We start from the raw sequence: 14,416 nt of genomic DNA, 5'->3' as shown, positions 1-14,416 counted from the left end.
AGTCGGTCCGTAAGTGCTGAAGAAGAACGCCTATAAGCACACAGGAAAAACTACAGAAGATTAGGTTAGCTTAACAAGTTTAGCTCTGCCCCGACTCGCTGAGTGGGAAAGAGAGGAAAGCTAGTATCGGCACTCACAGACACGCGCACGCACACCTTATACTCTGAATGCAAGCATTCTGTGTCTATGAGTCTGTCTGTGAGTCAGTCTGTGAGTGCACGTGCGTTTAGGAGTGCACCTCCACTCATTGTTCTGACAATGAGTGGAGGTGCACTCCTAAACGCACGTGCAGTGTTTGATAACTAAAATACCCCCCCTCTCCCTCTCTCTTTGCCAGTATCAGCCAGAGGAGGATGTCCTCTAGGAGAGTTTTTTTATTTTTTATTTTATTTTTTTACCACACCGTGGTATCGACTTTGGTATTGAGTATCGTGTACTTTTGGTGGTATCGGTACCGACTACTAGATTTTTGGCATCGTGACATCCCTAATTGTGAGAGCAGTGAAGAAAACCCCAAAAGCAACAGCCAGTTTCATCAACAACCTACACAGGGCAGGGGTGAAGGTATTACAATCCTCCGTTCGAAGAAGACCCAGAGAGCAGAAATAAAGAGGCCATATAACAAAATGCAAACCACTCATCAGCAGTAAGAATCAGAAGGCCAGATTGGAATTCACAGAAATACAGAGGAAAAATCTCGACAAAAGTGATGGAAAGGCCATAGTTTGGAGTAAGAAAGGATATGCAAACTCAATATTCAAGCATGGTGTAGGTAGTGTCATGGCTTGGGCTTGCATGGTTGCTTCTGGTATGGGTGCACAAATTTTTATTGATTATGTAACTCATGATGGTAGCAGCAGAATGAATTCAGAAGTCTACAGAAACATTCTGTCTGCCAATTTACAGAGAAATGCATCCAATCTAATTGGGAGAAACTTCATCATGCAGCAAGACAATGACCCAGGGAAGTTTGAAGGTATTACACTGGCCAAGTCAAACACTAGACCTTAACCCAATTGAGCATGAAGAGAAAGCCCCCAATACAAAAAAACACCTAAAAGAAGCTGTGATACAAGCCTGGAAAAGCATCACAAAGGAAGAATGCAACAGTTTGGTAATGTCAGTGGGTCGCCGGCTTGATGCAGTTACTGTAAACAAGGGATATGCCACCAAATATTAAGAGTTGTTTACTTTAAGACTTTATCTGTTTCAGTACTTTTGCCACCAAAGGTGCCATGTTTGTTCCAAGTTGTTTAACACATCTAGATGTAAATATGAGTAAATGAAAACAAAAGAACTGGTCTTGACTTTGCAATACTTTTGGAGGAGACTGTATGTGGTATGTGTGATGTGTTTTGATGACTTAGGTGATCATGTATACTGTATATGGAATTCTGTGTGTGTATTCTTACATGTATATTTATGGCTTCAGTTAGGGCTTTGAACCACTCGTTAATGATGCTGTCACTATCTGATTGAATAAGGAGCTCTGTACCACGCTGAGTCTTCACCTAAGCATACATGTAGAAAAATATATTCATTAATAATAAAAATGAAAACAATGCAACAATCTCTGAAACTAGAAGGATAGAAGACCATTCTTCCAAAAGATATTCCCTCAGTTCCATGATGCTGGTGGAGAGTGCTGTCTTGTCTAATAAACTGTCTAATAATTACCTTATTGTACTTGTTAGAATTTCAGCCTTAAATCTAATCATTCAGACCAAACCGGAAGTTCTACAGAAACAGAACTTGGTCACTAGATTCAACTGAATCTATCCTTCTGCTATTTTTGTCATAACAATAAAGTTCCACCAAAAAAATTGTCATAAAAATAAAGAGAAACAAATTATATTTGAAATTTTAATATTTCTTTGTAAGCGAAAATATATGTGGCAAAATGCAATTTTACATTTTGCTGCACTAATTCCACGACTGCCGTGTTATTCTGAATAGTGTGGAAAAGAAAATGTAATAAAAAAATTGTATCTTTCATTTGACTTGATTATTTTCTTGTTATTATTGTATAACAACTTATTATCAACTTATTCAATATTCAACTAATTACTGAATAACAAGTTATTATTGCTGCAACACTTCTGGGTTGGGTCGGGAATCAGGAGGCAGGCTGATCGCAACTCAAAAGGCCTTTTTATTCTATCTACTTTTACTTTCACTTTTCAGCGGACTCATTCAACCACACACACACACACACACAAGTGTCTATGCTGGATCTCTTTCTCTCTCGCTCGCTCATTATGGGAGGCACTGAAAGCACCAACAGACACACACAAGTAAACTCAGGCTAACAGCTGACGCTCAACCACGCCCCCACTCCACATTCGCATATACTATGCATAGTCCAAAATGTGCAAAATAAACACCAAAATGAGATGACTAGATTTTCTGCAATTTGTCTGGTGACCTTTATTATTCAAGGACACATTGGACAACACCAAAATGTCGTGGTGGAAAATCTGGTGTAAACATACTGACATTTGTAAACAATTATGTGTATGTGTAGAGTGAGGTTCAGGGACATCTTTACCTGAATCGATTAACACCAATAACCTACTCTATAGGATGATTCTAGGAAAAATAGTTCCTAGTCCATGTGATTGCAGGTTTTAAATGAATCTTACAAAAAAAATTCCCAATCCGCATGTGTGTCCTGTGCAGGTGTGTCTAGGTCATGATGCACTCCTACAATACAGTGGTTGTATACTCTTTAAAAAAAGGTTCCTTGGGGTTTGATATAGATCCCTGGGGTTCTGTACTTAGCCAATAGAACCTTTTCCCAAAAGAATGGTACTATATAGAACCGTTGGAGAACAAATAACTTTTTTTTTTTATAGTAAAACAGTTCTATAATTCGAAGAATGCATAAGGTGAAATTGCTTTGTGGAATGTTCTTTTGGATCACCACTTACGCTAAGGTGGTATATATATATATATATATATATATATATATATATATATACACACACATACATACACAGTGCTGTGAAGATTTGCCCCATCCTGATTTCTTGTGTTTTTGTGTATCTCATACTAAATTGTTTCAAAAATTAAAACAAAATCTAAGATAAAATAAAGGCAACCTGAGTAACACAAAATACAGTTTTTAAATTATGTTATCCAATACGAGTTGGGCCTGTGTGAAAATGTATTTACCCCATAGTTACTAATTCCCCAAATCTATGAAACTGCATTCATAATTGGGTTCAGCTGGACTAGACACTACCATATTTACTGCAACCAGCAACCTGATTACTGCAAACCCTGTTCAATCAAATCAACTCTTAAATAGAACTCTTTCAACAGCATGAAGTTGGTTAAAAGGTCTTACTCAGTAACACACTATGCCAAAATTAAGAGAAATTCCAGAAATTTTGAGGAAGAAGGTGATTGAAATACATTAGTCTGGAAAGGTTTACAAAGCTATTTCAAAGGCTCTGGGACTCCAATAAACCACAGTGAGAGCCATTATATCCAAATGGAAAAACACGGCACAGTAGTGAACCTTCCCAGAAGTGTCCGACCATCCTAAATTCCTCCAAGAGTACAGCAATTGTTTAAGGGGGCAAGTAGTTTTTCACATGGGGTGACTGATTAAGTGTTGGATAATTTTTTTTGCATCAATAAAAAAAGTAGAAATAAATAAAAATTGTATTGTGTGATTACTCAGGTTGCCTTAGTTTTATTTAGTACGTGATGTACACAAAAACAGACGAAATCAGTAAATCTTTTTCACCGCACTGTGTGTGTGTGTGTATATATATATATATATATAGAGAGAGAGAGAGAGAGAGAGAGATAGATAGACAGAGAGGGAATCTCAGTGTACAAGCAACAGCCCAGGAGACCATACATCATTGAGTTCTCACTCAGCGGACACTGAGGAGACACTTAATTACCGCCTGTTTGCATCTGCCTTATCCCAGCTATCCTCTCAACCACAGAAACCTCTGTCAAGCCTATTGATTTAGGTCTTTGGCCTAGACCAGTTGGATCACCCAACATATTAAATCCAAGGGCCCTCATCAGTAAAGTCGATGACATCAGGAAGGAAGGGGGGGAACCCCCTTTGGAATGAGACATTTTGCTCTCACCCAGGAACCCAAAGCATCCCCTGTTCACACATTCCACAATCAGAGCACTCCATATAGCCTACAAGGACAATGACTGGGAGATGGAACATGCTTACCTTGTTGAATTAGCTCTTCACACCACTCACAGGGCAGAGGACAGAAACATTTCATTTCTGTTACATGAAATCTATTTCAATGTATTACGTTTTATATAAGGCTTATAATGAGGTAGCCGTGGCTCAGGTGGTAGAGCGGGTTGTCCACTAATCGTAGGGTTGGCGGTTCGATTCCCGGCCCACGCGACTCCACATGCCGAAGTGTCCTTGGGCAAGACACTGAACCCCAAGTTGCTCCCAATGGCAAATTAGCACCTTGCATGGCAGCTCTGCTACCATTGGTGTGTGAGTGTGTGTGTGAATGAGACACACTGTAAAGCGCTTTGGATAAAAGCGCTATATAAGTGCGCCATTTACCAACTCAGTTTGTTATCATTATTGCTGTTATTTATCTGTGTTCATACCACATGCCTCACAAGTTGATTGTTATTATCTGCAAACGGATGTTGCCCATGCCTATAATCCCAAAATGTATTTATTAATGTATATACATACTATTATACTTAGCAAATTAACTATTACAGTGAGGGAAAAAAGTATTTGATCCCCTGCTGATTTTGTATGTTTGCCCACTGACAAAGAAATGATCATTCTATAATTTTAATGGTAGATTTATTTGAACATTGAGAGACAGAATAACAACAAACCCCCCCCCCCCCCCAGAAAAACACATGTCAAAAATGTTATAAATTGATTTGCATTTTAATGAGGGAAATATGTATTTGACCCCTCTGCAAAACATGACTTAGTACTTGGTGGCAAAACCACTGTTGGCAATCACAGAGGTCAGACGTTTCTTGTGGTTGGCCACCAGGTTTGCACACATCTCAGGAGGGATTTTGTCCCACTCCTCTTTGCAGATCTTCTCCAAGTCATTAAGGTTTCGAGGCTGACGTTTGGCAACTCGAACCTTCAGCTCCCTCCACAGATTTTCTATGGGATTAAGGTCTGGAGACTGGCTAGGCCACTCCAGGACCTTAATGTGCTTCTTCTTGAGCCACTCCTTTGTTGCCTTTTCTGTGTGTTTTGAGTCATTGTCATGCTGGAATACCCATCCACGACCCATTTTCAATGCCCTGGCTGAGGGAAGGAGGTTCTCACCCAAGATTTGACGGTACATGGCCCCGTCCATCGTCCCTTTGATGCGGTGAAGTTGTCCTGTCCCCTTAGCAGAAAAACACCCCCAAAGCTTAATGTTTCCACCTCCATGTTTGACGGTGGGGATGGTGTTCTTGGGGTCATAGGCAGCATTCCTCCTCCTCCAAACACGGAGAGTTGAGTTGATGCCAAAGAGCTCCATTTTGGTCTCATCTGACCACAACACTTTCACCCAGTTGTCCTCTGAATCATTCAGATGTTCAATGGCAAACTTCAGACTGGCATGTATATGTGCTCTCTTGAGCAGGGGGACCTTGCGGGCGCTGCAGGATTTCAGTCCTTCACGGCGTAGTGTGTTACCAATTGTTTTCTTGGTGACTATGGTCCCAGCTTCCTTGAGATCATTGACAAGATCCTCCCGTGTAGTTCTGGGCTGATTCCTCACTGTTCTCATGATCATTGCAACTCCACGAGGTGAGATCTTGCATGGAGCCCCAGGCCGAGGGAGATTGACAGTTCTTTTGTGTTTCTTCCATTTGCGAATAATCGCACCAACTGTTGTCACCTTCTCACCAAGCTGCTTGGCAATGGTCTTGTAGCCCATTCCAGACTTGTGTAGGTCTACAATCTTGTCCCTGACATCCTTGGAGAGCTCTTTGGTCTTGGCCATGGTGGAGAGTTTGGAATCTGATTGATTGATTGCTTCTGTGGACAGGTGTCTTTTATACAGGTAACGAGCTGAGATTAGGAGCACTCCCTTTAAGAGTGTGCTCCTAATCTCAGCTCGTTACCTGTATAAAACACACCTGGGAGCAGAAATCTTTCTGATTGAGAGGGGGTCAAATACTTATTTCCCTCATTAAAATGCAAATCAATTTATAACATTTTTGACATGCGTTTTTCTGGATTTTCTTGTTGTTATTCTGTCTCTCACTGTTCAAATAAATCTACCATTAAAATTATAGACTGATCATTTCTTTGTCAGTGGGAAAACATACAAAATCAGCATGGGATCAAATACTTTTTCCCCCTCACTATAGGCTCTGTAAAATACATTACGAATGTATATAACACAAATTTAACTATTAGGCTTTTATTATCTCGTATTTAGGCCAATATATTTGGCAAGTTAGTCATTATAAAGTCAAATATGTGATATTTGGTATCTGTTTTAGTTCTAACATTTCCAGAATACTAATGAACCACAGATTTTGATAACTCACTATGTAATTCCATATATAAGAGTAAAGACCCAACCACCACAAAGTAACAGCAAGCATGGACCCAAAAGTATCATGCAAATTAATTGGAGGGGAAGACCAAACTATCCACCAGTCATCCTAAAAGACCACCACTGATTGGTTGGAATCCTTAGAGGACTGGACTAGCCAGAAAGAGTTAAAATCCTATGACACCAAAGAGTCTCTGCAAAACAACAAACAGATGAGGGACAGAGCTGGACAAAGTCATCAGAGAGTTCTCCCCAGTCAACATCTTCGGGGAGATTACCTCTGCTTGGTTCCTCAGTCTAGAACCGCCGCCAAGCTCATTAAGCAAGTCTTCCAAGACGCCACTCAAATGCCAACCAGACACTGACCAATAACCATTGCAGGAATCCCTTTTGCACAAGGACGTAATGAGGGAATCCCCATTTGGAACAACAATTCAAAAGGCAAACACGGTACCCCAAATTCTCGCTGAATTGGTGCATATAATATGTTTAAAAGAAGCAAAAGTAAATTAATAAGTTGATGGTTTGTTCAAGTCATGAACTGTAAAATAGGATACGGTGCTAGAAACTTGTAAGTTCATACTCTCTGTTCAAAGCCATTTTCACCCCTGTTTGTGTGTGCGCATTTGTGTGTTAGATTACTTTCTGTGTAGTAGAATAGTTTAATAAAGTCTCGTCTGTCTTAAATATACGCATCTTATTTGCTTGATAAGTCTACTGCCTTGAACTGCCGATCTTGTTACTATGCTCTATAGAGTGTTTCACTATATTTTGGATATTATTGCCGGTGGCCACAGAGGTATTATCTAATGCATAATTAATAAGTACACTAATTTCAACTTATCACTGGATGAATAAATTATCAGAAATATTAAATTAGCAAATTTTCCCCATCTGAGCTGATCTGCTAGTGTCTCCAACATATAATGGTGGAGAATGTGGGCAGCTCAATCTAATTAGCTAATTTTCCCAACTATACACACACACACACAGTCATGTGAAAAAATTAGTACACCCCATGGAAATTGTTGACTTTTTTGACATTTAGACAAGCAAACATTTGATCCTCTTTGAAACAGTGGCTATTAATAAAGTTGATACACTATCAAATGACACAAAATTTACATTTTTTTGTAATTTTCACAATTTAAATTAACAAAAAAAACCTGATCAGTCTCATTAAAGTAAGTACACCCCTACATTTATCACACCTTCAAATCCATAAAATTAGAATCAGGTGTTCATTATTGGATGCCAGTGATTAGAACCTGCTTAGGGAGTGCAGGTGGAACCGGTCTTATTTACACCCCTCTCATATCTAGTGTCTGGTGTTCCCTTTACTATTGAGGTGTGTGGTGTCATCATGCCAAGGTCTAAAGAGTTCTGTAAGGCCTTCAGAAATTTGTCCACAACTGGCCATCCTAGCAAATTTAGTCCAAGAGCAGACCATCTGACGCAAAAAGAAGTCTCTAAGAACGACAAAATTTCATCATAGGATCTGCTAGTAAGTCTTGAAAAAGCCTTTGCAATGCTATAGTTTGCCAATGAGCATATAGACAAAGACCAGGCCTTTTGGAATGTGCTCTGGACAGACAAATCAAAGAGTTGTTTGGCCACATTAACAGTTGACATGTTTGGCGCAGACCAAAGGTAGCTTTTCAGGAGAAGCGCCTCATACCAACTGTGAAGCACAGTGGTGGAAATGTTATAGTTTAGGGTTGCTTCACTGCCTCAGGGACTGGATAGTTTGCATTCATTGATTCCACTACAGTACCATTACAACCATTACTGTTGCATGTACTGCCGCCGCAAGGCCACAGAGGTAAATACAAATCAGTCACATGTGAAAGTCATTTGAGAAATTACCACCAGGTGGCACAAAGGGACGGTTTGCAAAAGACTGGAATTGTGACGCTTTCGCTTTATGTTGGTGGTTTGTAAATGGCAATCAAATATAACGGAATAAATTAATAGTAATAAGAATATGATATCATTATTTTTATGTTATCAAATAAAAAAATCAGCAGTGACTGATATTGTTATTTTCAAAGCTTATTAAAACAATGTACGTACAGAGACGTGATGAGAGGAGGGCAGACATAGAGGATATTCCTACAGAGTTATTCATCGCATGTATTTTACGCCTCGATGCACTAATGCTTGTTTCCTCTTTCTCAGGAACAGAGTCTTTTTTTCATGTACTTTCCTTACTTACTTATTGGGCTATGGAAAACTGCTTACGTCTGTTTATTTTTTTGCATGGAATTTCTGTATTTTCCCCATGTCTTTTTATTGTATTGATGTGATAAGTTTCAAGGCATGATCTCTGCATCTCAATTTTGAAGGTCTCTGGTCACCATGTACCGGAACAGAATTGTTTTGTGTTCTTGGAGCATGTTGTTTTGCTCATTCCTATTCACTCTGCCTTTCGACCTCACTCTCTCTTGGCTCTTCTTCTTCTTGCCTCCTGTAGAATAGCCACCTTTAGTTCCTGTATCACTCGAACCTAAGCAATAGATGTCCTGATTCAATCTGATTCAACCTGTTCCAATTGACATTTATCACTCTTTATCAATATTTCCTTTCTATATACACAATGCTTTCTGAATATTAAAACTAAGAAGCTTTCACTGATATCTGCATCAGTGTTACTTCTTCCCGGGCCCAGACAAGAGGTAATCAGTCACTGCACTCCAAATTTTGGTTCCGACTGGTATCGGACAAGAACTTAACATGATGTCTCTGTTGTAAGCAAGCAGAACACATCACGTGACGCATTTTGACAAATGACATACATCGCCAGAAATTAACTTTAAACTTCCTTAGCCAATTAAATTCTGTCTTCTTGTTTAGGTCAGCCTGTAGTTTCTCACTATTGGTGATCTCTAAAAAGGAAATGACCATATTTAGACCAGCTATCATGACACTAAAGGGAATGATCTTTTCAACGATACCAAACACTCGCTGTTTTCAAGAGTGATCACGGAGATATATCTGGCTTAAAAATGCTAAATTATGACAAAGTTCGGAGAAATTGGCAGATGCAAGAACACCAAATGCCTAAAAATAAACATTTTAATGTGAACTTTTGTCATTTTTATGGTATCAGTGTTAAATAAGACACTATCGAAGCAAAATCTGAAAACTGACCAGTATGCACAAAAATGGCTTTTTTGCCATCCATATCTCACCTTAATTCTAACACCATGTAATTCTTATGTACATGTTAAACATCCATTCAGTAATCAATCAGGGGATGTGCATCATGTTTGTGCTCTTTGGACACATCGTTTACAAAGAGATTTGGATATGAGAATTTAGAAGATAATTTGGGGAAACGTCGACAAATGAGGAAATTTTATTTAGCAGATGCTCTTAAATTGGATTACAAAAAGTTCTTTAACTTCACGTGCGAGGCTGCAGTGGACTGTTTTTGTGTTTCCCAGATGCCTGTCAAACACCCTAGCTGCTGTGCTGTTAAAAGCTTTTGATTTGTAAATGTGTCACAGTGACTCATCCCCCAGCCAGAAGTGAAATCTTAAAAATAAAAATAAAGAGGTGTGCATGCATGTACGTTTTTGCGAGTATATCACATTCAAGCAGTTATTTTTGATAGGAAGTGTATCTACATTCCCAGGGTCCTATGTTCCCCAGATTTATATGGCACATAATAAGCCTTGTATTTTTTTAAATCTAACTCATGACATCATGATTTATGTATGTAATTTGGGCGGCTGTGGCTCAGGTTGAGGAGCGGGTTGTCCACTAATCGTAGGGTTGGCGGTTTGATTCCCAGCCCACGTGACTCCGCATGCCGAAGTGTCAAGTGGGCAAGACACTGAACCCCGAGTTGCTCCCGATGGCAAGTTAGTGCCTTGCATGGCAGCTATGCTACCATTGGTGTGTGTGTGTGTGTGTGTGTGTGTGTGAATGGGTGAATGAGACACAGTGTAAAGTGCTAAGGTTAAAAAAGCGCTATATAAGTGCAGACCATTTACCATTTAATTTAATCCAGTTTGTTTTTGCCTTCAAATATGCTAGTCTTTTTCTAGTCTATTTCTGTATGTTTCTGCATTTATTTTAATTAAGATAATTTTGGTCACCTTTTTTTATTTTTAGCTGTGACTGACATCTCTATGCTGAAATGTCCACATACCAATGCGGTGATATAGTTATAATAGAACAGCGGCATGCAGAGACTTTAACAGGGGCAAAAAATGAAAAGGAAAAAAAAAGGGGCACATAGCATGCACTAGTGGTGCCTCTAGACATTTCAAACATCCAGGGCACAGCCCCCAAAGAGAATATGAAATGTGCACATACAGAGTGCATGCCAATTTCTTTTTTTTTTTTTTAAACATGTAATTAATTAATATCATATGCCAGTGGAACGGAAAGTGGAATATGGTTTTGTGAATAAAGTAAAGTTGCAAAGTAAACAATATTGTCTTGATATTCATGATACACATTTATTTTAAGTGCCAGTGCCCTAGACAAATATTCACACACTCTCTCTCACACACACTAGGGCATTAATCCCATAAGGCACTCCTGAAAATACATTTTTGCTTAAAAAACATTTTAAAGGGCACCACCTTTTCCACCTATACCTTCTACAAACACATGCTCATGCACACACGCATATATGCTCTGCATTAACTTAAGTGCAAAAATGACATGTGAAAATGTCCCTATCTGAGGGGCTCATGTGTGCCTCATCATCCTTGATATGTGACTTGGGGCAAAATAAAGTGGAATGATTATTTTCCTGCCTCTTTAGTTATGTAGGAAGTGGAGGGAACTGGAGGTCCAACTAACCAGATTAAAAAAACCGTACAGTCAGGGCCTCAGACAATTACCATCATACTGGAAAGCTACTAGCCAATGCATCCTTGAAATGATATAGAGTAGGTATTTTAAAGCTTAATGAGAACTGGGACATGTTCATCCTTAACATTTGATTCCTTTTATGACTGTTTACTGTGTTTTATAGGTTACAGTATGGCATTTCTTCAGTTTAGTGTATACATTACACTATTGTTCATTTATGGAGATGAACTGTATTTATGTATGAATGTAGACTAACAGCTATTTTTTAGAGAAGTACAAATGAGGGTTCAGCATGTGCAACCTAGTTAATTTTCCAAGTTCACAACTTTCATAAATTTCAAGTGTGGATGAAGAATGGATACTAATGTATGTTTAAACTAACGTATATTGTTATTAATTTAAGTGTGTTTTGGTGTTTAAAGTTAAAAGATAATAAAGTTACTAGAGCCCTTGGAAATTAATTCCTGACTACATAAAACCTTGTGAAATGTTATCTTAATGTGTTTTAACAGAATATTGAACTGGGGAACCTAGGACACTGGGAACATAGGACCCTCAGAACATAGGACCCTGAAAACATAGGAATGATCTCATTTGATATAAATGCATAATTTCATCTGTGTCTCATGGATGTAGATTTGGTTTGAACATTGGGGGGGTTGAATAGAAGTGTGAATAGGTATGCTTCCTGATATTAATTTTATTAAATAAAAAAAAAAAAATTAATGAATACACTGAAAAAATGACCTTTGTTATATCTGCAGTGCCACTGCATAATTTCTGGTTATCTACCTCCCTATCCATCTATCTGTCTAATCCATCAATCAATCAAGCAATCAATCTATCTATCAAGCATTTATGATCAAGTGATTGTTTCATTAAAACAAATTCTACAGGGCATAATAACAGTCCAAATGAAAGCACACTGTAACTGAAGAAAACTTATATACTTCACTTATTGTGAGACTTTGTGAACATGACGTCCAGTGTGAACAACCTTCTTGTTGATGATAATGGGAACAATTAAAATAAAATTTAGCTAACATAACAAGGCATTTTTTTTAGCTAACTTATTATATTGATTGTTATGGCTAAATTGCAATGAATTAGCAAGCTAGCTACAATAGACATGGAGTGTTGTTAGCTAGATTACACCATATTAATATACTACCTACTAATGAGCAAATGTTTTTTTTATGTCCCTCTCTGACCAGCAATGCAAAATAGCTTGCTGGGCAGTGCTTCTCTTCATCTTCAAAGCTACCTACAACCAACTAATCAACCAATATGTGCAATGGAGGGGGGCTTTTAGTGTTTTTATCTGATTTTTAATTACAAACTAACAATCGATTCGAAACACCAATAATGTTACAAATGAAATTACATTCTACACATATTACAGTTGATCATGGTGTAAATTTTGGGTTGGGGGGATGGGGGTGTAATTGCTAGTTCTGATTATTGGGGTTTTTTCCAAAGAATGTTTCAATTAATAATACACCTACTACTAATAAAAAGGACAGATAACGAATAAAGCACCTATTGAAATGCAACATTTCTCATTATTAAATGTACATTTCAAATATTTGTATTTGTGACAAATATTAAATAATGCGGTCGCAACATTTGACAATAAAGCCTACTAATTAATGTAGAGTATTAGACAACTAGGCTACCACTCTTAATGCTCCCATGCAGAGTAATAAACAATCTTTTTATTTTATTGCAACGACTAAATAATGCAAGATACAATTATATAAATAATAATGCACATCTTTCTAAAGTTTAACAAAATAAAATACGGGGTAGTAAGCACAGAACACAGTCTTGACATTTACTATTCTGCTTGAATTCATTCTAAACAACAAATGCTTACATGCAATTTTGAGTACTAAATTTGGTTCTGTTAATATGATTTGTTTTTAATTTGTGTTTTTCTTGTATTCTCCACTGAATGCAAATGTCAAATCTAGCCCACTGGCAAGCAGGGTAGACAGTTACTTGCAAAATGAGCTGTAACACATTCTTGTGAAAATCTGTAGTTATAGCGCCACTTAGCGGTCAAGAGCAGCAAATGTATGTTGTCACTGCAACTGCAGCCATACCAGCAGCCGCAAAAAGTTTATTCTGGTTGAGTACCATCTGTATGAATTCTCCATCATACCAAAGAGTGCTTGAAGATAATGTGAAGCCATCTGTCCAAAAGTTGTAGTTGAACTGAAAGTGGACCTTTCAACAGGATAATGATCCTAAGCACACTACCAAATCCACTAAGGAATGGCTCAAAAAGAAGAAATTGAGAAGTAATGGAATGGCATAATCAAAGCCCAGATTTGAATCCCAGATTTGAAATGTTGTGGGGGGATTTGAAATGGGCAGTACTTACAAGAAAACCTTCAAACATCTTGCAACTGAAAGAATATTGCATAGAAGAGTGGTCAAAAATTCCCGCAAACCTAGTGGATAATTATGCAAAATGCCTACAAGAAGGTACTTCTGCTAAAGGGGGCAATACTAGCTTCTGAGGCCAAGGGTGTACTTACATTTTTGCATTGAATTCTATCTAGTTATTGGATAATAAGCCTGGTGTTTGGATATGCAAAACAGCAATAACATTTAATACACTGCATATATCACATACTACCCCTACAGTGAAAAGATAATATGAATATCAGCTTAGTGTGATGAAAGTATGACCTGCAGATCATTTGCAACTTGCAAACATCTTTTCAAACTACTGCTTATGCTGTGTCATGGGGTGGCATAACACGCTTAGAGGAAAAGTGCTATCCACCCCTTCTGTATGCATGAGCTCACAGATGCCCATGATTGGCTAGTGTCACTGTGATTGACAGGGGAATGCAAGTATACCATCCCTCCCATCCAGACATCATAGCTAATTATTCCAGCCACAAATGACAGGGTGATCTCTGGATGAGAGGGATGAACATTTTTCAAACATGTGTTGCGCCATTCTGGAGCCCACAAGCTAGTATAGAAATATAAATAAAGCTGACACATTACTGATGAAGTTTAAAAAATGTACTTTG

The 14,416-nt window shown here is 38.2% G+C and overlaps 1 protein-coding gene across 6 annotated transcripts in view; it reads right to left on the bottom strand.

Annotated features, from left to right (window-relative positions):
- LOC128624249 (rho GTPase-activating protein 12) overlaps positions 1–14,416 on the bottom strand; it is a 106,148-nt gene that overhangs the window by 16,018 nt on the left and 75,714 nt on the right. For all 6 annotated transcript variants that reach the window (XM_053651733.1, XM_053651736.1, XM_053651731.1 and 3 more), the window contains one exon: positions 1,413–1,511. In XM_053651733.1, the coding sequence (XP_053507708.1) occupies positions 1,413–1,511 (99 nt within the window). The remainder of the gene's footprint in view (positions 1–1,412; positions 1,512–14,416) is intronic.

Source organism: Ictalurus furcatus, chromosome 20, assembly GCF_023375685.1.
Source record: "Ictalurus furcatus strain D&B chromosome 20, Billie_1.0, whole genome shotgun sequence".
In the NCBI taxonomy this organism is placed as follows: Eukaryota; Metazoa; Chordata; class Actinopteri; order Siluriformes; family Ictaluridae; genus Ictalurus; species Ictalurus furcatus.
The sequence above is the reverse complement of the archived record's forward strand: the minus strand, read 5'-3'. Positions and strand labels throughout refer to the sequence as shown.